We start from the raw sequence: 24,141 nt of genomic DNA, 5'->3' as shown, positions 1-24,141 counted from the left end.
GTGGAGACAGAACAGTGTTTCTTGTTTAACTTCTCGCGATCGTAGACAGCGACATGTGGTTGCAGTTAAAACAGTTAGACTCTTCCGGTTACGGGGTCTGCCCTATATTCGCCTTATATTACTCTGCCCCATATACATATTTTTCGAATATACGCCAGTGCTAATAATTTTTAAACGTCGTTTCAAAGTGAAAAAACTATCGATCTTACGTTTGGATCGCCTCATCGCCGCACGATGCAACTCCGATCACACACTGATGCACCGAAATCCAACACTCGCGAACCCGAGGAACGATTTTCACCGGCAGAAACGATCGAAGACCGCGACGATCCGTCAAACTCGGTCACGTCCGGCGCTACACAGCGTCGCACTTAATTTAACGCGAAAATCGTGTTTTACAATCGGCTTCCCGGGCTTGCCCCTTCCCTCAGTTCGCGCAGCCAATTAAAGGGCCTGCGTAACCGGCAGTCAAATTTTTCGACGCAGCGCGAGGGCCTGCCGAGCAGCGTAAGCCGACGCTTGACTTTCTATTAGTGGCACAATGGGAGCGTGGTTTTTTGGGGATGCAGCATCTGTTCGGGCTCAAGTAGCCGAGCAGGGGTGGCTGTGGCGTGTTTCGGTACCGGCCGGCCAGGAGGGGGAGGGTTTCCAGCGGCGCTGCGCGATTCGAGTCGACTTCCGTCGCTGCGAGCCATCCACCAACCCGCTAATGCGTCACGTAACGTTAAAAAAGAACACGAACCGAGTTATACAATTGACCAGAAGAGAGGATTTCTGGCGGGGGTGGTAGAGCTGACGAGTCGTAGGAATTAAATGAAGAGATAACAGGCGCTGGTCGAGGCGTGAAACTAATTTCGAGGGAAACGGAGGAGCCAGCGATCGCTTTAAATTTTTTAAATTCATTATATTCTCGTCGGCCGATGAGAACGGCGAGTGCTTTCTAATTAAGTCCGACCACAGCTGCGCTGATTACACGCGCGAAAGTGAGTGAACCGAAGATATGCGCTATTGACTAATTTAGCGCCGTCGAGGCCTCCGGTGCCCTTCGAGGCGTGCGTACAATACCGATAAGAGATCATTAATTTACTTTCTCGTATTCTCTGTCTCGTTATCTCAATTATTTCTTTTAACCCCTCGGGACCGGGCAAGAAAAAACGAAGTATGGGACGTAATACGCGACACCGCGACGGATCGACTGTTCCGTGCACCGGAGACTTAGAAATTTTTTTTACAATTATCATTCGCTCCCTGCCTTGTGCCAACTAAAGACAAACCCTCTAACAATCCTAATGGATCGCAAACGACCAATTCTTCGACCCCCGATGGGTTGATGGATTCAATCCTGAATTCCTCGGGAGACTCACGGGTACACGTGTACGGTCAGTGACGTTTCCCAAGAAGGAGGCGATGCGAGCGAAACAGAAAGAACACGAGAAGCGTAGGGGTGGGTTTCTTGACGGAAGGGTGGTCTTTCGGAGGAGGCCGAGGTCGCAGGAGTTCTCAACCGGCGAAGAAGCGAGAAAACCTTGGCAAGGAGAGAAAGCCATATCGTTAGTATTCTTTATAGGACCGCCGTGGGATATGCTCTACATAATGGAGTCCCAGCTAGCGTCTCTTCTTTTGAAGCTGCGTCGACCGATCTCTTGTTTATGTATGAGCGGGTGCGGACCACAGCGAGGCGCGCACACACGCACACGTAGGTACGTACACAGGAAACGGAGGCTGTCGCGACGCTATCACCGCCAGAGACCGTGAGGCACCCCGAAGCTGTCCCAGGCCGGAGTCCTCTCGGTTTTCACGACACGGCGAGAAATGCAGAAGCGAAGCGAACCAAGGAGAGGAACACATTCACAGGAACCGACAACGCGCGCTGTCGGCTGCTGTAAAAGCAATCTTCCGTCAGTCTTCTTCCTTCTACCGAGAATACGTTATCAGCGGACCACCAAGCCGTCGCCTACGCTCCAGCGAGCCCTTCCTCGCTCCTTTTTCACCGGCTCCCTCTGACTCGCTATCTACAACTTTTCCAACGGCTGCCGTGCTGCCTCTTTCCGCGGCCACCGACTCCCTCAAATTCCTTATTTCTATGCTGACACATGCGGAAACGGCGTGACCGTTTTCGAAAAAATTCCTCGATTACCACGCCCGGCCGGGCCACCTTTCACGCTTTCAGCTTTTTTTCAAAACTATTCATAAGGGCGGATCCACCACCAAGATAACCAAGCAAAGGGCCCTCGCATCAAGAGGTTCCCCAAGAGTTATTTCGTTCATCTCTTTATTTAACTGCAGATATACTAGCTTGATTCGTGATTTAGAATTATCATCGTCCTCTTTCTCAAGCGTGAGAACTAATTACGTTCCCTTAAAATATTGTTATGACTATTGTTTTGTAGACAGAAGTTTTTCTCCGTCTAAAAATAAACTAATTAAAGTACCTGCTTTAATTAGCAGGTTTCCGTATACGCGCGTCGGTGGTTTGAACGTTCGAATGGCTTTAAAACTATTAGTTATTGTATGCAAAAGTGATTTTTCTGCGGAGAACGAAGATTCCACCGTTACTTCGATACCTAAATTGCAAACAATGCGCATTGCTTCTCTAACAAACCGAACTCGACCAACGATCGGATGATAAGCGCGTAACCGAGATCCCAGGCCGTCGATTAAACCAAGCGAGAGAGAACAAACGTCGTTGCAGTCTCTGTGAAACAGTTTGCGTTACGTAAAAATCGTTTTTACGACGTTCGATACGGAGATTTCGCGGAGGAACGACGAGCGCGATACGTCAACGCGACGCGCGTGCATCGAAATCGTTATCTCTAATAATAATATATTACTATATTATAGTAAAAACAAGAAAACTCTTCCTACATTACAAATGGCGTGTTCCTCAAAGTAGATCGATTCATACGATTGGAAGCAACAGATCGTTAATTTACGAAATCACAATGATGTCACTAATCATCGTGACTCCAAGAGAGGGGGAAACGGAAAGTGCAAGACTTTTATACTGGGTGATTCTGAAATAGATGGTTGCACGATCATCAACGACTGTCATTCTTATTACGTTTATTGTAGATACGAATCTACCACCTCGCCAAATTTAGTTAAACTCGATGAAGATCGCATCTGAGATTTCCTTCGTAGGATGGGAGGATTCACTGGACATTATTTAATCGTTCAGGTGAGCCTACTTCGGAATCATCCTGTATATTCATCATTCATGGAGGATAATGAAAAATGCGACAAACTACTGATAGCGTTTAATCGATTTCGCGAATAGCGAGGAGCGTGACCCGACCTCTCATCCGCGAATCATAAACGAACTGTAGTTTTCCTTATAGCATGGGCTATGGATTTCGACGTCCACGACCAAGCATTTCCGCTTACGTCATTAGCTTAGAAATTTGCTGCACTGCCAGAGTTGGGTAAATGTAAACAGAAATAAATATTTAATATTTCTCCTTGCTAGTTCGGGAACTCCCAAAGATCCATCTACGGCAGAGGTTAGTCATTTCTATTTGCGAATAACGAATAAAAAAAGTAGACTCGAAGCTTGCGAATTGAATTGTACGGGACTTTTCATGTAATGGCTATAATTAAATCGTTAAAATTGTTTCTAATAATTCATTTGTGAAACTTCATGTATTAAGAGGATAACAGAAAGTACAAATTTACAAAGAGAAATGCACATATCGGTCATAATTATAATTACGTTATAGTCGTAACAGACATCGAGGTCAGGTTTAGACTTAACCTTTGACTACTTGGCCTTTGTGCAATATTATGATATTATTATGACATGCAAACTTTCTTTATTCGTGTAATAAAGATGCTACTCGGAATGTAAATAATATTAATCCACAGTATTTAATTTAAATTCACAATTTACTAAAATATTATACAAGAGACATCGTTTATAATTTCTGTCTATTTCGGAGAAAATAATTCGACCCGGAGAAAGTTGAGAAAATCCCTAAATTCGATTTATTGAAGATTGGTCTTATTGGTTATCTGTTATTCGAATGCAAGTTTTCCCATTCCTGTCCCAGGGCCTAATTACGAATCGGTGCAGACAATCGCAGGGTCCGGGGGCATCGATATGCAGGAGCACGAAATCGAGCATCAGAACTGCGAAAGAAAAGGGCATCGGGAGGCGTCGAACAAAAGTGAAGTAAACCGAGAGGGAGCACGAGGAGGGGGAGGGCCGGGAAAGAAGGGCAAGAAGAGATGGAGGGTCTTCTGGAGGCGAGTGTGGGTTTGAGAAGTGGGGCCATGTGTTCAGTGTCAAGTTGCTCGAATCTTAGGCCTCTCGGTCCTCCGTCCGGCGCGGCGGGCTTCGTCCTTCGCACGCTCTCCTTTCCGCGTCTCTTCATGGAGAAAGAACACACTGAGATGCTGGGAGACTGAAGAGAGAAAGAGAGAAATGCAGCACAGTACACGTGTGCACGCGTCACACGACGCCGCTGAGAAAGCCTGGACCTTTTGTCGCTGGCTCCGAAACTGACAATATCCTCTTCCACCGTACTAATTTTAATTTATCGATGATTCGAGTAACAGACCAAAAAGAAAAGAACAATGATAGAACAGACTAACTCTAAAAAATCGGAGTCAGACAAAAGTCATATGCAAAGTGCTACCTACTATATTGTGCTATCACAGGCAATGGCAAATACAATCCCCTCAATGTCCAAACAAATTTACGTTTTTGGCATTCTGTACTCAAAATTATGCACTGTTATATTAGACCTCGAGGAAAAATTGTATCACAGTGCCCCTTCGAAAAGAAATTTGTAAGTCAGCGACGTAGTTACCGAGACACTCTGTATAACCCCTTAACAGAAACGCAGAACACCGCGGGTGGAGAGCGAACACAGAGACCGACGGGGAGGGAATTAGATGTTCCCTCGAGCGGCGCGTGTAACCAAACAAAGCGCAAGCAGAGAGCCGCGTGGTGGCTCGAGGGTAAATATACAAAAACAATCGAACGGAAATACTTAACACGGAACGACTCCGCGCGCAAGAACGCGAACAGAGAGCAAGAGAGCGTACGCGGAGTGTTGACGACAGAACGACAAGAGTAGCAAAGACCGAACCAGAGAAAATTTTAGGCATTGCCGAGAGACCAGAGCCGGGCATCGATGGGAACAAAGAGACCGGCATCTGGAACGCGTTAGTGCGAGCCGCGCCACCGCCCCCGCCATGCTTGCGTCTGCAACCTCGCCGATGCCCACAATTCTTATTTAAATAAAAATTTCGTGACTCGTTCAAATAAAAATAAAGAAATTATTATCGATAATACGATATGAGAAGCTCAATTTTAACTTCGTTGATTTCATCGTCTACGACCTGGATTCTCTGGTTCTCTTCAGAAATTATTTAATCTGTAGGATATAATCAGAGCGTGGATCTTTAATCCGCTCCATTTTTATAAAAACCTAAATGACATTCGTTATTTGTTCATTATAAGAGAAGGGATTCCACTTGTCACGCAGCGAAATTATAAAGTTGGACACGCGTCGTAGGACATATTACGGTCGACCGAGGAGGGCACGTAAATTGATGACGAAACGTCGATAAACGATTAAACAATCCAAACTTAAGCAGCCCCTGTGTGGTCAGTCTATCTTTGTTCAGAGATATAAAAGATTTTGCGTTTCGATCGGCTTAACAATATCGACACTCGCCAATTGGCTCGTTGCAAGCTCTCGGAGGGTGCCAATAAGTAAATTTATCGGGTATTCAAAGAATGGAAACATTACTCGGAGAAAAATATATTTTTGGCGACCATGAATCCACACCATTTTTATAGTTATCAAATTTCAAAAGCATGGACTGGCGCCAATGTTCTCTTCAAAGCAGGTGCTTGACTAGTTATATATTGAATGCGATAATTGGACAACCAGGTGTTGCGCAAAGATATAGATGGTCTCGAAAACAATTATTTATCTTTATCAAGACGAAATAATTATTGTACTAAATATGTAAGAATATTAAGTGCCACCCTCGATGAAAAATGAACAAGCTAGCTTCTTGGACGACGGGTCCTGTCGGATCCTGTTCGTTCAGATTGTCTTGTCTTTGTCAAGAGTCTGAAGTGGAGACAGACGTCGCAGAATTTCGAGACGGTGACGCTCCAAGGAAGCTCACTGCCGCCATCGAGAGCCTTCTGCTTCGACCACGATTCAGTTTTGTTTTGGTGAACAGACCACCCCTAGTACATAGGTCGATGAGATTAATTGTAGCGGAGCGGCTGAGGGTCGGTCTCCATTACGACGAAGAACGACGGAGATGTGGCGTTTCAGAGGAAATGGGATTTCATGTTTCGCGTTGATTTATACCGTCGAATGACAGGTACTTGTGCTGTGTTAGCATTGCGGTACAGATTTCCAAGTTTTTAAGTCGCCTTGGGTCTGTGTTGTGTCTAGATTAAGTGGCCAAGGGTTGCTCTGCTCCACTGAGATTCGAAACGAACGCGTCCCTATTCGATGATCGTGGGATTCGATATTCGAATTGTGTTTTAAACTTATTTCAGTATTGCTTTTCAATTTTTAATTTCATTTTGGATCAGAGTTAAGTACTTTATAACAGTGATTTTCTAAATCTTAATCTATATCAACCCCTTACGAATTATTTTAAAGCGAAGCGAGTAGGGATCGATTTAGTAAGATCTATTATTCAACCGCGTTTCAAGAAAATGGGATCTACGCTGTGTAAATAGTGGCATTTAACAACTTGCAAAGTCGCTTTGAAACAAAGTCGGATGTAGGTTAAGTGGAGGAAGGTTGGTCTATTCCATTAGGATAAAGAGCGATACTCCCCGAGGCAAAATGGGATTCAATGTTTCGCGTTGAGTCACGGTCGAGAACGACAGGCATATGGTATTCGTATTTAGATGCCGTTTTGGAATTTTTTAGGGGTCACTTTCGGTTAGGAATACTCTGGCCCGGAGGAAGAAGAATGACAGTGAAAAAGCTACGTCCTAGCTGGCTTTGGTAAACGAACCAGCAATAAATGATATTTACGCGTCGCTTTACTCGCTCGCATTTGGAAGTCACTATTCTCTCTCGCGGCATCTGAAAAGCGACATCTGTTTTCACGACTGCAGTACATTATTTCGTTTATTTTTAAACCTAACCCGTTGTTCCACATCACGACCGGTGTCGTAACTCTGAAACACTTAGCTTTTTAATCGAATCGTTTCGAACGGCGATCTATCGATGGAAAATTGCGGTTTACGAGCAAAAACTTTCCGTTTATCAGTTAAACATGCGAATGTCTCTATTCAAACATATTATTATCATTTAGAAGCAGCTCAGAGTATCGAGATGCTGGATTCCTGTCTAACAGCGTGATAGTCATCGCTTTGAGCAATAAGATTGCTCGGATTTTCTAGCAAAACCTCGCTTTGACGCAAATACCGTCAAACTTCGATCGCGTTTGTGCAATGTCTAATTAGCAATGTACGCACAATAGCGTTCTATAAGGTTTCATCACTTTTTGTGTCATTTCCATCCACCCATTAGCGCCAAAGTTTTCTTGTTTTGACGTCGGAAGCCTCAGGCACGTGTTCTTTGACAGCTTTAAGTCCTCGAATGGCTTTTAGCGAATGATTTAAAGTGAACTTTGTAAAATTCAGAGTAAACGAATATCCTCTGAAGTTAGATTCAATGAGTATGACGAATGAATTTAAACATCCAAGGTAAATTGCAATAACTTTCGTCGCGACTTCAAAGAAACATGCAAGCCTGGCGATGTCATAGTGGAATGCGATTTAATGCTTCATCGTTAATGGCGGCCGTATCTCTTTGATTACCACGTTTAATTGCTTTACGTTTTAATTATTATATTATAATCGTTTTCATATATATCTTTACTAATTGTCCGATATTGCAACGAGAGTTGGGTAAGTATTCGTCTCTGCGATTCAATCGTGCAAATAAAAATGGTTCCCTGTCGCGTCCAAATTAATCTATGGGGAGATTTAACGAATATCTAGAAATTTTGTTCTCTTCTCGAAGCTTTCGTTGACGTCTAGCGGATATCGATGGTAGCTACTAGTAGATGGATAAGACCATCATTGTTTAAGCGCCACGCGCTTAAGTTCGTGCATGTTTGCATTGTCGAACGTGTCTATAATGGATCCAGTGAAATAACAAAGAGTGTGCATTAAGTTTTGCGCTAAAAATAGGAAAACTGGAGCAGAAACTTCGCAAACGCTGAAAACTGCTTTCCGATCCACGCCCGAATCAACCTTTAACGCTCTATTTAAAAATTAACTTTCATGTTTTACGAAATTATATTGATGATACGAGGGATGCAAATATCTGGAATGGAAGAGTTTATATTCTGCGTATATTCTTTAAATCCGTGACTTTTTCCTATTTCTTTGAATCAAAATGGAGCTAACAGAAAGAAGATTTGCTGACGCTGACACAGTTAAAGTAAGCGTCAGAGGGCTCAACAGCCTCTCGGTGGAAGACTCCCAGCGATGTTTTCAGCGGCGGAAAAATTGGAGCAAGTGCACATTATCAGCAAGAGACTACTTTGTAAAAGACTATTACTCTCTAGTTTATACGTAGTAAACATTTTATTATGAAGAAAAATTCTTAGTATTCCTTTCATCGCCCGTCATACGTTTAACCCTCTGTAACCCCGTGTCACTCTAAAGTCACTTACCCAGTATCTGCATATTTTAATGCAAACAATTTGCTCGCAAGTACTCTTTTATCATTTTCCCACGACATCGGCCCTGCACAGTTGGCATAAGAAATATATGGGAGAAGAAATCTGACGAGCAACTAGGAGTATAACTACGAAAATTAAATAATAAATATCATTTCTATGAATAGCTAACTAATCGGATCAACGACTCCCGCCTCGATACGACCGAGATTTCTATCAATGTTTCTCAGTTACAATGGGATATCTCAGCGGTTGTAACGAAACAACAAGCGCGGGCGATTATAGTAATCGGCCTCTTAGCTCATTACAATTCCGAGAAAAGGACGTACGAGCTCCCGATGACAACGCGCCAGGCTCGATTCCGTTCCCATGCACAATTGTCCGCGTCGGGCAGCAACTTGTCAGCCGAGCATTATTCTATTGTTGTGCAACTGCGTGTCGTCGACAGCAGTGCACACGGCGAAGAAATACGCGTCTCGATTATGCTCGACTCGATGAAACTCCAAATCCACGCCCGAATTGGTTCGTTGTTTTCATCGTCGGAAATTTTATTTTAGACACGATTTGAGCACATCTTCGTCGATTATAGCGAAGAATCCATTTCTCATCGTGCGTTATAAATCGATGCAGGAATGGTTCGTTAGAATGACGCTAAAGTATTGAACTGCATACATCGTGCCTCAAGGATTTACGCCTAGAGTTTCTTAACTTTGCCAATTTTTGTCAAATGTCTAGAAATTGTCGTGGCACTTGTACCCAGATGCCCTGGAAGTTTCCCGACAGATTGGCGTGGATCTGTGCCAATTAATGTCCTCGAATCTTCGTACTTCATCTTCATCGTTTAGACCGTCCTTCATTTTATAGGCTGGTATCGCCGGAAGAGTGATTTTAATGCTCTTAAGGTCAACCTTGTTATTACCATTTTTAAAGAACAACTAATTAATCATTTACTTTATCGAAAGTAAATTAGATTCCAAAGTACCGTGGATTTCTCCGAAACATTGAAAGTGTACGTGCAACGTGTGTGCAGCAAGCCATCGATGTCACGATCGCATACCTTCGCGATGCGTCGAATCATCGACGTAGAAACCGGAAATCGTGATTACAGGTTGAAATTTTATCCCTGTCTATCTCCGCGCTTTTTTCCCCCCTCCGATCGTTGCGTATCGTAATTAGAGCAGATGCCTTTCTCCGTTTCGAAGAGTTCACCCGTTTGCTTTCGAAGCTAATTAGTCGCGTAACGAGATCTTCGATCCGCGAGAGATTCGCGGGAATCGTCAAAGCCGCGCAGATACGAGAAAAACGACAACCCAACGAAACTGGTATCGGTGTCTCTGTCGTTGACGCAAGCCGCGTCTCCCGGTGATCTGACAATCGTTATTATGTACTTTGTAATTCACTCGACATAGGTAAAAAAAAAAGAATAAAAAACGTCTGTAAATAGTACAAAAATCGCTAGGCAATCGCTACGGTGCGCACCTTCGTTAGCAATTCATCGTGGCGGATCATTAAATCGATCGGACCACGATGAATACCCGACAATTATCGTTCATTTTTTATTTAGAATATCTATTTGATTAGTTATGTTTTTTTAATTGGCAATTTGTAATATTGATTTAGAAGCCTCTTCTAAATAGAAGGTATTCTTTTCGATACATACATTTTTTTAGCTCGACAGTATGTATGTATCTGCCGCATCGGTCAAAGTCAAGTGCACTGTGCAACCGAGATGCATCCTCGCAAGATGCATCGGTGCATCGAGCGTCGTTGACCTACGAACGAGCCTTTCGCGCTTCGCTTTCGAACTCGAATATCCGCGATCTCTCAAAATAATTGCAATTCCATCGAAATTATTCTTTTGCTTCACAAAACATATTCTGTCCTCGAAGAGATCGAACCTAATTTCAATTATCGATCGATTACGTATAAATCCACAAAGTGCTTTTGATAATCGCGCGAAATTCGGCCGTTTAAACTGCGTAGGTCGCAGAATTGGGGCACGTTTGCGTTCTGGTCAACTTTTATGTCCGAAAGAATAGTTTTTATCGCACGTCGCGCTACTTGTTCATGGTATCTGTACCAGGACGCTTTATCACCAGTGTTTATACATATTGTTCGCTGTTGCGCAACACCGGCTCGCACGTTCCTCGATATTATACAGAACGTACCGCGTTATCGCGATTTTTATTTTCGCCATTCACGGCTGAACCCGAGCGGTCGCAAGTTTTGACATTTTAGAATCGCGCTTTGTCTCTCGGCCGTCGATCGACAGCGGTTAATGACGCAATCTGCACAACCAGTAACGTCTCCATTGTCAAGCTTATGCACACGTTCCCGAATTCGTACGTACTGAGGTGTCAGAAGTAATTATAGAGCTGTCCGCGTATATCTCATTCGAGCCGCCACTGTTTCGAATTCCCGCTTAACGTTTCTCCTCTGAAACATTAACCGATTTTATGGGGATTTTATAAGATCGTTGATGTTTCCTTACCAGAGACGAGCAAAATTCTTATCTCAATAAAAATGTCTTATCTAAATAGACACTTCGAACGACGAATTAAAAATAAATAACTTTCCATTTATTATTCGTGGAATAAAATGTTTCACAACAAGCGAATAAAAACTTAATCATCCTCTTAGTATTTACATAAAATCTTGCTCTTCTCTGATTAATACATTGTTAATTTTGGAGCAGATTATCCCGATAAGCTGACGATTTATTTTTGTACTCGAGAGCATCAAATAATGTATGTAATTATGACATTATGGAAATGCTCTACGATTAGATTATGACTTTCATACGAAGCCATTATCAAATTAAATAGTAAAGCACGATACACCGAGACAATACGAGAATATCTTTTTAGAGCGATCTAGAAAAGAATACTTCAAAGAACAACAAATTTATTCGATTAGACCGGGTTTCCGGGTTCCCAGTTTGCTTCGAATCTGACCTCAATATATTCAGCACAGAACCATAATCAAATCTAGTAGTAAATAGTGTTATTGCGGTATTAAAATGTTATACGATTAGATCACAGCCGTTATAAACATATGATGTGATCAACTTTATTACTTAGTAAAATGTACACGCGCTATCCGGAAATAGAAAATGTCTCGTTCGAGAATTACCTACGCAAATGCTTCAAATTCTATGGCCATGCTTCGAATATTATTTAAAGCGTTATCGAAGCGTATTCACCGTGCTCGTTCGAAACAATCGTCGAAATATTATCCTGGTTATTGATCAGAGCAATAATTCCGCGCAGCGAGCAGCGGTCAGTAATCCATGCATCGCGAGTATTTATTGCTGCACGGAGAACGTACGGATGTAAAGGCGGCCGATGAATATGGATGGAAATATTGAAACGTTTCGATAACAAAGTCTGCTTCTGTGTACTCGTTTCTTTTTTTTCTCCCCCTCTCGAATCTCCGAACGATGCGGAAAATTGCGGAACACGCTCGTCACTGACGTGCGTTACGTAAAGAAATGCGCTCCTTTTTCCTCGAACAGAAGAATACGATAGGTATAGTGGAAAGTCTTATTGTACGATTTGTACCACGTCATCAGTGTTTATCAATTTTCCTCTGCTAATCGAATAATCTACAAGTTTACTGTATACACAAGAAAAAAGGAATAACGAGAAAGTTCTTCTGGCAAAAGTGTTGATCGATGATCTCGTAGAATAATTATCTTTTCCCTCCCAGAAGCTAAATGCAATTTGTTGGTACAAAAGGGTTGAACGATTTTCTCGTTACGCAACACGTTGCATTACAATAAAGCTCGCGAGAGCGCGGCGTTTCGTGTCAATGCTTCGCGAAACCGTGCGTTCGCTCTTAATTATTGCGCTCCTCGAGATTATTCGGTATTTTTGGCGCGAACCGGTGTACTCAGGAACATGGTCCTAGAATCCGAGTTATTCTCGGAGAGAGAGTGCTTAGCCCCGGAAACGTTTCTGATTGATTAATAAGACATTCGAGCGTGATCGATACAATTAAGAGTCTCGCGCGACGTCGACATCCAATTCGAAGTCTCTTCCTATCAAAATTTCTGGGATCGATCGTCTAGGCAATTCTCTACGAGAAAATAAACAGAAAGTGTCATTTTCTTCTCGGTCCTCGTACGTCTTTTAAAATTTCCCATTGATCTCATTTTCAATTTTCGTCTTTTGTCAAAGCAGCGCATTATGCAGGTACATGATTATGTCTCGACAGTCTGAATCGGTACATGCGACAACTGACAGTGGCATAATTTGCTTTACGTCAGTCCTGCTATTTCGCTTAATTCTCAGTTTCCATAGAGTCATTATGGCGGCACAATCGGACGATGGAGGGAATGATTTCTCGATCCAGGTGGACGATCGACGCAAAGAATAAAACGGACGGGTGATGAACAGTTGCGCAGAAGGCAATAAAACATTTGTTTACGTTCGAATCGCCGTGTAGCTTTTCTTTCGTTAAATAAATATCTGGACTTCGAAATAAAATCGTCAATCATTAGTTTCTCGAATAAGTAGAGTTTGAAATCCGGTTGCATCATTTCCAAGTATTCCGCTGACAATTTTATAAATACAGAAATCACGAGTTTCAAAAGGCGTGCTTGTACTTTGTATTAGTTTCTCTGATTCTTTGCATTACAAAAGAAATCAACACTAAAAACCTCAAACGTGTTCCCTTTTAACTTCTTCGACGCGCATTTTGTTTGAAATATTATACAATGCGAAGCATCGCTTTGATCTAGAATTTCTATGTAACGTGTGTTTCGCTTAGAGTTTGTGGTTTCGATTTAAATAATTTTTAAAGTCGCACAATGAAAATACGAAAAACGAATTAGTTCTGCACTCTTCATTCGAGCTGTCGCAAAAAGTCGTCACCGTTTGACTTATAGTCGGTATTGTTTACAGTTGAACCACCCCCGCTGCTATGCACCACCGCGTTTCCATTATTCTAATCGATGGTTACACATGTTCGGTCGCGACTCGGTTGCGCTTAATTTCCTCGAGTCTCGCGAAGCCTCGATAACCTTTTAATAGTCGAGTTCGCGCGTCGGGACCTTCCGCGGTCGGCCGAAGCAATTGTTGCACGGTCGACCGAACAAGACAAAGAGTTAACACCGCGAGCAATAATTCTGTCCCCCTTTGCACCACGACGAACCACTCTCGTCCTGCGAGGCTCTATTTCTGGACGGTTGTTGCCCGATTTGTGTACAGCTTAACAAGTTTAATAAGTCTCGAGATGATTTGTGCTTGAGCCAGTCCTAAAACATTTTCGCACGTTTAGGTCTATAGCCTAGCAAATGTCATCCGATACTGTTTAAACGATACAACGCTATGGGCAGAGGTTATTTAACTCATGGAATTCAATGTTAGAACACGTTTAGGGAAATCTTCGTGGGACATCGACGAACCTAATTTTGTCTACGTCTGCGATAAGAGCTTCCATTTCTCGAGGGTTTATAGATACGACTCATTTCATTTTCTAATATAAGAGAAATAGATCGGAACTTCTATAAATATCAATGTACGGTTCAATAATTGTAATAAGAGCCCTGAAATAGTATGGTCTAATCGTCGAGTGGTGGAGACGTGACCAGGTGATTGAACTGTGACAGAAATCAACGTTCAAACTTCCAACTATACCCAGTCTCGGTTATTGTAGATCATTCGCAGGTTGTACTTTGTTGCTTTAAAACCACAATAATCGATACACCTAGGCGATGGTAAAGGGACAAAATTAGATTTTAGAAATGTAGGTAATGGGTGACTTCGGAGACGCATGGATGTTATAAAAAGTTAACTTGTTGAGGTACTTACACTATTCAATGTAATAGCCGAAACACACTCGAGAGATAAATCTTTGTGGGCCATAAATGACACGGTTCTATCTACATCTGTGACAAATACTCTCGTTTCTCGAGAGTGAAGCAACCGAACCCATTCATTTCGCTAATTTGGGAGAAATAGACCGGGGTCTTCGCAGATATTAATGCACAGTTCCTACAAATTTAACAAGAGCGAGTGACACGTACGAGAATTTGACCATTTTGAACGAAGTAACGCTACGAAAGGTTCACGATTCTAATCAAAGTTCCAAGTTAGTCCGATACTTGGTTAAATATCCTTAAAAATATTATCCGATATTGTTTAGAAGAAGCAAGACTACGCAAAGATGACTACAACCGCCTACGAACCGAGTCCAAGGAACATTATTTATCTTGTCAAGCTACGCTAATCAATGCACCAGGGAAGAGATCTTTATGGGCCATAAACGATCCGGTTTCAATGTATCCCAGAAAGCTTAATAAGAACTCTGAGTTATTGTAACTCGAACGCGGATACGAGACCAGGCGATTGGACTATCGCCTAGGTCTATAGTTTAGCTGGCGAGTCATCCGATACTGTTTAGAGCTAGTAAGACTATAGAAGGATGACAAAGACGTGTTAGCGAATCTAGGGGATCTCATTTAACGTGTTGAGCGATCTGTCGCAATCTTCTTGCACCGTCGTGGCGTGTGTCGGACGACACACTACGCCGATTTCTATTCTAATGTTGTAGCGCGTCGCGGTCCCTGCTGCTTGACAGATGAGATGCACCCGATTCCCGGAATCCGCGACTCGTTTGTCTTCCCGGTGCATCGGTCGCGTTTGATCGAACAATGCGATATTAATCGCTGTACGTGGATTCCGTTTCGGTTTTACTAGTACTTGGTAAACACTCGGGGCCCTCGGGATCCGGGGAAAATTATTTTTGATGACGGAAAGAGAATCACTTGGAGCATCGAGCACGATCGACTCGGTTCTCAAATCGCAGCTGACATAATAACTTTGTTATTGGGGTATCTAATTTCTTTGCAAAGTAGGAGAGGTCTTGGAGGCCCAAAACTCCAACGAGTAACGTTGTAAGGTGTACTAATTAGGGGTTGAAGAATCATGCATCTTCCGAGACACACAGTTTCGAACATCAAATTCCGAGACTAAGTCTGCTACACGCATTTACAGGATGTAGGAACGACCGAAGGAGAAATATCGTGACAGCGAGTGGGGTATATAGTCCAAAAGTATTGCTCGAGAGAGAATGCCAGTTTCTCTTGACTGACAACGCGAGACATTAGAGCGCAACTCTTGGCAAAACAAGAGATTCCAGAATTAAATAACATTACACGCTTTCGCGATGCATCGCAGTCAGAAACGTTCTTATTTCGTGAAATCAGATCCGCGTTAGACAATTTTGAAGACACGAGGGGAGCAGTAATTATTAGTAGTAATATCGTTGACTTCTAAAAGCGTTCCGAAGGCAATTTAACACTTTGATCGCCGCTGTCACAAATACGTCAATTTGTCAGCAACTGGTCATCGTTCGCTGTCGCGAATGAATTTCAATATTTAAAAGATGCTGAATTATGAAATTTCGTAACATCGAGACTCCCGCGAAAGTCGCCGGCGGCAAGCAGTTTGCGCAAAACGTGGATCGAAGCGTTGCTCGTTTGATTATATCGAAGGAAATAATTTGACTTTGCGGAATTGTAAAATTGAGTATAAAGACATTGTCTCAATTTCACTGATTCTGTAAGATTGAATTTTTATAATACAAAAACTTACTTGTGGTTTGGTGTTGTCTAAGATTCTAAACACTGTCGCAATTATCCGATTTGTGATACGATTAATAGGTTTTAGGCTTTCGTGTCGCGATACCATAGAAACGCCATTATGTCTATTTTAATTACGGCCACGGTGAAAGATTTATTCCGCCCGCGACTCTTTAGCACGAACCCTTCGGCAACCCTTCACCGGTTTAGCTGTTTATGCAAAACAGAGACTTTGCTCTTTGATGTCGAACGAAAACAGGCTTACGGCGGGCATTTTAAAGCCGCGTGTTCCGAGCTTCGAGCGTCATAGCGTATCGATGCACGTTAGTGCCAAATTGGAGTCCACTTCACGAGGATAAGCATTCGTGATAATTATTAGATCCGAGGAAAAGCTGTGCTCGTTTATCAGCGAATGAGAATATTTTCAGTTTAAATCCCGAACGATTGATACGAGCCGGAATTTTTCTACGATCTTGATGTTAAAAATGGCACTTCTTTCGTCACGCTAACGTCGTCAACTTTTGACGTCCTTCGCGAGCATGATTCATTTCTAATACTCAAATTATAACTTAAACTCTTCAGAACTATCGCCAACACGTGTGCCCTGATATTAAATGCGACTTAAATAGAAACCATAAATTTTGTACAGTCGTAACAACGTCATTTTCTTATTAGAATTCGTATAATTCACAATGTTCTAAGTGATTTCATCTTTGTTTGAACATTGAAATTTTATATAGAAAGTATAACTAGGGCCAATAATCGTATGTAGGATGTCAAAAATTAGAAGAAACTTTATACCTTTCTGTTGGCCTTTTCATTGTTTCTCTCTCTCTCTCTCTCTCTCATCTTTCGCGGTCGCTCACCTTTCGATCATGTTTACGGCTACGATCGTTGACAATAGGTGAGCAACTTTTACACGCATCCTAACAGCTGATTTCGGATACGCGTTTTTGCGCTGCTTCTAATCGTCAACGTTCGACGACGGTTCCTCCGAGCTCTTTTTTGCCTCCTACAATATCTATCTCTGTTATTGGATAATTGTCTTCCAATTATTATTCCACAATCGAGAACGGTCTTCTAAATTTGAAGCAGTTATCGGTAAATCGATTGGGCAACGACTATTTGACACTTCCTGGCGTTTCAATAATCTTCTCGTATTCCACGTTTCGTATTTTGGATCGCACGTTCTAAATCTGGAGCATTATAATAAGAATAATAATGATAATAACGAGTCTGTACAGCATCGGAAATGTGTACAATTAAGAACTGCAATATTAAGTAGAATACGATACGTAGAAACGAAGATAAATATAATTTACGTCGCAATGGCGAGGTACAGCTGTACGCTGTTATCAACCTAACCTAAATCATATCGGTACACTAACGAAGATGTCAACAATTAGAACAAAATTTATCTCTAGAGAATGGTTACTCGATATTAGAATGTCAACAGAAGTTTTCAATCTCGTAATCTTCTGGCAGCTTTTCATAAATACAAGAAACATGATTACCATTTATTAATTATCTTTTTGTCGTTATTTTTACTTGCTATAAATTTCGGCTATAATTCTCGTGGTCGAGGCAACCTGCTCTCATCGCTCCCCATGCAACCGGAAGTGCATAGAAACTCTCGCGCTCGTCCACCCTAAATGGTCGAGTACCAGAACGGTTTTACGTTCCCCGATAGCTCTAAAGAATTCCAGCGAGTTACGCGTAATGCATCTTCCCTCGTCACGCGGGAGAACTTAAACCTGGGTCACGTTCGTGGCGAAAACGACTTTCTTTCTCAGGAATCGTTCCCTCCCGATGGTCTGGACGCTAGGTTGGGCCCGTCAAGTGGTTGTTTGGTCGAAAGGAAGAAAGAAAGAAAGGAAGAATCCGTCCGGGATTTTGGAGAGGGTCGCGCAGGACAGGCCGTAGTAAATGGAAACTCGCAACGGCGGGAAGCAGTCGTGAGGGGGAGGAAGGGGGGTGGTGGTGGTGTAAGGGGACTGGCAGCAGGGAGGGTCACTGGGTCAGATGCATCGTATGCTCCCTCTCTTTCTCCGCCACCCTCCTTCGTCTCGACTTTCTCGCTCCCTCGATCCGTCACTCTCACCCGATCTCTTTCTCTGTCGCGTCCTCACGGAACACATGGCCCTGCGTGTACCACGGGCTGTCTGGCAGCCACGGGAACACACGAAGCCACGCACACGCGTCCACGCGCGCGTCACTGACGTTATCATCCGCGGCCGCGTATGCTGCACAGATTACGCTACAACGCCACGGTTGTGCTCCCGCTGGACGATTGATCGACAGAGATTGCTCCGAAAATGCTCCGCCGCAAAGAGCAGCCGGAGGTTCTTAGAGATCGCGGGACGATAGGATCTAACGAAATTGCCATGGAACTCGAGTTGGTGGATGGGGAATCGATGGAGGCAGCGAGGGGCACGGAGTCGCTGCTCCACCCGGTCACGTGCTAGTCACTCACCTGCCAAGCGTGCTCATATCATCCTGCTCGCGCGCTGGTAGCCTGGACTACCCTCTGACGGCTTCGTGGCACTTGTCACCGCAATACGAATAAATTGCACCCCGCGCACAGAACCGGCACTTAAACGAGAGAACCAACAATCCGAGGCGGCAGGAACGATCGTCGTGTTGGCCGCGGCGCTGAAACCGACTCGTATCACGGCACTCGTGTGTCAGCTATCGCGGATACGATTTCACTTGCGTAAAACCCGAACCAAAACCCGGAATTACGGAACCGACCGCGAACTCCCAACACCGGGTCCCACGACTACGTCATGGTGACCGCGTATCTCGATATCCCGGTCGCGAGTTCGCCGTTGATCTATTTCACTCACAGGAAGCCAAGGAAGATCGATGTAGCCTCGCGGTGGCGCGCGCGCGCGCTCACCCCGGTGATCGTTCGGTCCGCGTGCGCCCGGTGCGTTCGAACGATCGCGCGGATCGCACGATATCTATCGCGACACTATCGCGGACCACGGTGCGGAGCGATCGGCCGCTCTAGAACGCGACGACACGGACGCCAGCGGAGTACGGGGCCCCGAGCGTAGTAGAAGCCGCGCGAGGAAGAATCGACGCGGCCGCGAGAGCGAGAGAGGAAAACGAGAGTCAGTGGTAGGAAGAACCCCCCCTCGAGCAGCAGGGCATACAATGGGAATAATCACCGCGTCTCGGAGCGTCGGCTGACTGACTGAAGCCCCCGAGGACCGAACGGGATGAGATTCGGAGGCGCTGCCTGGCGGCAGGCGCGGCGCGCCGCGCCACTCCGCGCCGCGCCGCTTCGGCGCCCGCGCTGCGCCACTCGTGCTCCCCGCTACTGTTCGCTCGCGTCTTTTCTCTTGGTCTCTGCTCGTGCTCGTTCGCTCTCCCTTTTGCTTTTGTCACGCGGCTCGCTTCGTCTCTTTCTGACCACCGAGCCTCGCGCTCTCCCTACCCCCACCAACGGGTTCTTCTAACCCGACGCGCGACGCCGACTCTGTTCCACCGCTCGCTCCCTCTCGTTCCGGCTACCCTGTCCCCTCTCTCTCTCGTTCCGTTGGTCATTCGTGCCGCGTCCTCGTCGCTCCGGTCCGACGCGCGACCGAGACGGGTTCCACCCGAACGCCACGCCCCTTTTCGGGCGTACGCGCCGCCCTCTTCCTACGACACCCACGCCGAGGCGCGCGCTCTGATCGACACTGCCACGGCCACCACCACCGCGACCCGTTCTACCCGCGTCCAGGGACGAGCAGAATGGATTTCAAAAAGTATTCGAATTATATACGAATGCCTTGATACAACGCGTTCGCCAACCGATGGTCAAATTGGTTAGGGGAAAATATAAATTGAAAATCTGGAGCAACTTTTTTTGTACGTGGGTTGGTTTTCCAGAAAATCGATTATATATGATCGGTCCCGACTTAAATTCGTGTTTATAAACTCTGTAAATGTCACAAATTCCACCACCCACTCCTACCCTACTCTTTTATTCGTGAAGGCACGTGTATAATTAATCGTGTATTCCAAAATAATTACAAGACAACTTCGATCTATACGAGTAACGCGAGGACAGAATTTTCTAACAAACAGAACCAGTTTTTTTGTCCTTATTGTTTTGTGCTACTTGCACACATGTTTCACATATATTTATGGCATGCTCCACGCAGATAGCTATCTTATATTTATGGGAACGTAGGTTTGTTTTGCGATCTGTATTACTTCTATCTGTCCGACAACGCTTTCGTCCGTTATCCTTTCTCGACCAACGTCTGTATTTAAAGCTCTATTTATCGATGATCTCAGTATAGCCTGGAGAGTTTGTATCGCGATTCGCTCTACTACATACATACACGTAGATTCAAGTATGCACTGTAATAATGTTAGAGAATTAAATGCGTTTGCTTACGGAAAATGATATAAAACGAAAAGGCACCGAAGACGACGCGTTGCAAACTTGAACCGCTTTAGAATTACGAAGAGGAATATAAGGGTAGAAGACACGTGCTATCCACGCGACTAACGAAGGGTTATTTTGTTTTAGTCAGTAAAGTGTGCGTGAATAAAAAAAATTAAACAATTTGTCTCTGTCTTTTCTAACGAAGGATCGATCCATCTTTGATCTTCGTCTTGTCTTGGGTTCCAGTCGTGTTCGAGTCGTCCGGGTCGTTATCTGCGTTCTTGGGTGGATCCCCGGGTTCACCTGTATGCACCCCCCCCCCCCAACCGTTCTTCTGCGTCCCGCGCGACGACCCCCTCTCGCAAGGACACGAGCCGCGGTCGAGTTGGGCGTAGTAGTGGCACCGTGGATGGGCAGCGTGCGCTACCGGTGTTGAGCGACATCTCTCTCTCTCTTTCTTTCTATTTCTCTTTCTCTTTGGCCCCCCACCTTTTCAGGAGGACGTAAAGGGGCAAGTCGAGGGAACGACGCGCGTCACGTGGCACGCGAGAATACGTGAATGTCGGTGACGTCGCGCGTGCCGTTCATCCTGAGGCTGCTGCATCAGGACACTACCGAAATCTCCCTAATTTTAACGCATCCTGACTCATGAACCTGATTGTCTTACTCTTAAATCATAGACTCAACGAAAAAGACTCTATGTACTTGGAGTGAAAGTGAGTCGCACGGGTACCCCTTCTTAGTGATATGGAAACCTTAAGGGGGTTGATAGTTGTGGGTTATGGGCCCTGATGTGGAGTAGTCAGGGGGTAGATGAAGATTAGGTATCAGTGTACTCCTATCATCGAGACAATTGCTGAATGTTTTGATTTTAACGCTTGGAATAGCCGCTGTAAGCATAAATAATAATTGAAGGTGGAGGTGCGCGGCGGTTCGTTGTAAAATTAATCGAAGCCAGTTCGATGATTTCGGCGCGCGCCGCGGCGGCGGCGTCTGCGGCGTCGAAGCACGGTGCTGGCCGATTCGCCGCGCTCGAATCCCGTCGGATCAGGTGCAGCGATGGTAGTGCTGCGCATTGTCTATTGTTCCGCTCGGAGGCGGTGGTCGCGGCACAACCCCCGACGGCCCTGCGACGCTGCCGCGGAGGTGGTGGAAGCCGACCAATCAGAGTCGAGGCACACCCGCGCAAATCACAATGCTTATTGTTGTCGCCGAGCTGTCCGCCCACGTCCCTGAATCGCTTCTTCCACCTCCGCCTGGCTCCAGCGGGTTCGGTCAGGTAGAGAAGTCTCCGCAGGTGCGCTGCGGTCTGTCGGCGCTTTTCGGAGCGATCGAATGGACGGTCAGCTACCATTTAATGGTTATCCTTGCAGAAACCGATTACACGGGCCAAAGTAAGATCAAAACCAACAACTTTATTTCTATTTTCTAATCAGTGACGCACTCTGACCATTAACCCTTTTAGAATACAATTTAAATATAATTACAGACCGCAAAGGATTAAATATTGCAAACGATCCGCTTAAATTTGTCACAGTGCTATTCAATGTCTAACTTGGACGAGCAATTTTAGTCAAGTAGGTTAATCACAAATTGCAATTACAGTTGCATCGATTTGTGTAGACATCGAGAGGATAGAGGTACTTGAAGGGTGGTGTTCCAGTTCTTGAATCAATTGTCTGGGGTGCACGAGGTGAATCGATATAGAGAGGTAGAAGAATTTTAATCATGATCTCGTTAAGGTGGTTTCTCTATTCTTTCGTGTCTGCACCCATCCCTTATTCTTCAGACTCCTCTTCGTCCGTGACCACCGAAGGGTTGCACAGATCGAACAAATAGTAAACTTGCAAGAGATTCGTTTTATCCGACCCCAACAATTTTCGATTCTCGAATTTCGATTTCTCGAAGACAGAGTGTTCTTCGGTTGGCTCGGTTTCGACGTCGCGTTCGATCCCCCCCCCCCTCCCCTGGTTGCATTTGCCTTCACCGCAGCCGTCAGATAGAATATCCTGTCTCGTCTCCATCGCGCACGCACGGGTACATGGTCGTATGTACGTTTGTATGTACACCCCCTGCCACCCTCGCTGTTCCTACCGCGGCGAGAGGAATGGACGAGAATGGCGTCGGCGCGCATCCCTTTCATGTCCTCCGCAAAACCCATTCCCCCCTCTTCCCGTGGCTGCTGCTCGTCCTCCGCACCAATGCACCCTTGACTTACGCCCCTTACCATCCCCACCGGCCGCGCTAAACAGACCACACCGAGCCTCGTCCACTTCGCGGATGCTCCTTTTTATCGTCGGCCACAAAACGCGCCGATGCGCCTTTTTTTCCTCTTTCCTTGGCCGACCGCGCGCACGCCTCTGCCCCGAACACGGTCGCCCACTAGTCTCGGCAAGATCATTTCGGTTTTAAAGTCGACCGTAGCTTCAACGGTCGATAGTTCAACCATTGTAAAACTAGCGTCAGTTTATTGTTGAAGGATTACATTCTACATGCGTGCAATTATCTTGAATTTTTCAATTTTAACCCCTTGCCTCGTAATATCGAGTTTGTTTGAGAGTCGGTTTTCGGAAATAATTGTCAAAATGACCTTTATATGAACTGTAGAATGCAGTATAGTCTGAGTACAGTTTTTGCCATGGAATGGCAGTTCCTCATATTATTAGTATAAAGCGTACGATGGCAAGAAATGTTAACTTTCTAATGCGTAGTTTTTTAAACGTGTCGACTGCTGAAACAATTTTTAGGTACAGTGGAAATTTAACGATGATAACTTCTACGATGTTCGCGATGAATTGCGAATATCTGGGTATTAAATATAATATCGAATGCCATTTTTGTCGCGCGACTCGTACGAAGGTGTACGAGGTCTGGCGCGTCTGATTATATACGGTATTTTTCTACTACGGCCGGAACTGCGGCCTTCCATGTCGAGAGCCGCGCTAAATTCACGGTTTAATTACCGCGGACGATTAAAATTTGTAATATTTGAAGACGCGTAAGCATAGTTTCACACATGTCTCGATACGAGAGCATTTAAACTAGATGCATATTGATTGCTGAACGATGCAATGCAACATAGCATCTTGCGTATCGAGCATTGTCATAATTTTTTATTTTAAGGAATTGATCCCTGACTCCTTTTCTACTTTGAAATCAATTAAATTCTGAATGTATGTTATCAATATAATAACATGTAAATATTAATTATTAGTCTATGCATCAATCTGCGCCTGACCTTAATGGACGCGCGTGTTGCAACTATTCGCTCGATCCAACTCGTAACAGAAATCTTCCACCGATCCTTTTTAATTAATTCGCGTGTCACGATTCGCTAGAATAGCTTGATTTTCCCAGAGAATTGTTTTCCGCGATACTGGTCAGTGGAAGAAGCGTTTCCTGTTCCACTTACTAAATACTGGCTCAGCTATTTCTGTACAAGCAATCTCGAAGCGGTAATACCTCCGGTTTACTATGCGGTACTTAATCGCCG

General features: G+C 44.6%; 1 protein-coding gene across 4 annotated transcripts in view; it reads right to left on the bottom strand.

Moving 5' to 3' along the window:
* Window positions 1-24,141, bottom strand: part of Sox102f (transcription factor Sox102F) — a 323,902-nt gene that overhangs the window by 46,028 nt on the left and 253,733 nt on the right. The window contains exon 1 of one of the 4 annotated variants that reach the window (XM_076772760.1): window positions 18,738-19,526. The exons of 2 other annotated variants lie outside the window; for them this stretch is intronic. In XM_076772760.1, coding sequence (XP_076628875.1) covers window positions 18,738-18,754 — 17 coding nt within the window. In that variant the 5' untranslated portion in view covers window positions 18,755-19,526. Of the gene's footprint in view, window positions 1-11,029; window positions 11,098-18,737; window positions 19,527-24,141 lie in introns of those variants that run through there. One more of the 4 variants, XM_076772779.1, reaches the window with a different exon arrangement.

This window comes from Colletes latitarsis, chromosome 1 (assembly GCF_051014445.1).
Source record: "Colletes latitarsis isolate SP2378_abdomen chromosome 1, iyColLati1, whole genome shotgun sequence".
Taxonomy (NCBI): Eukaryota; Metazoa; Arthropoda; class Insecta; order Hymenoptera; family Colletidae; genus Colletes; species Colletes latitarsis.
This window is presented reverse-complemented; position numbering and strand designations above follow the sequence as displayed.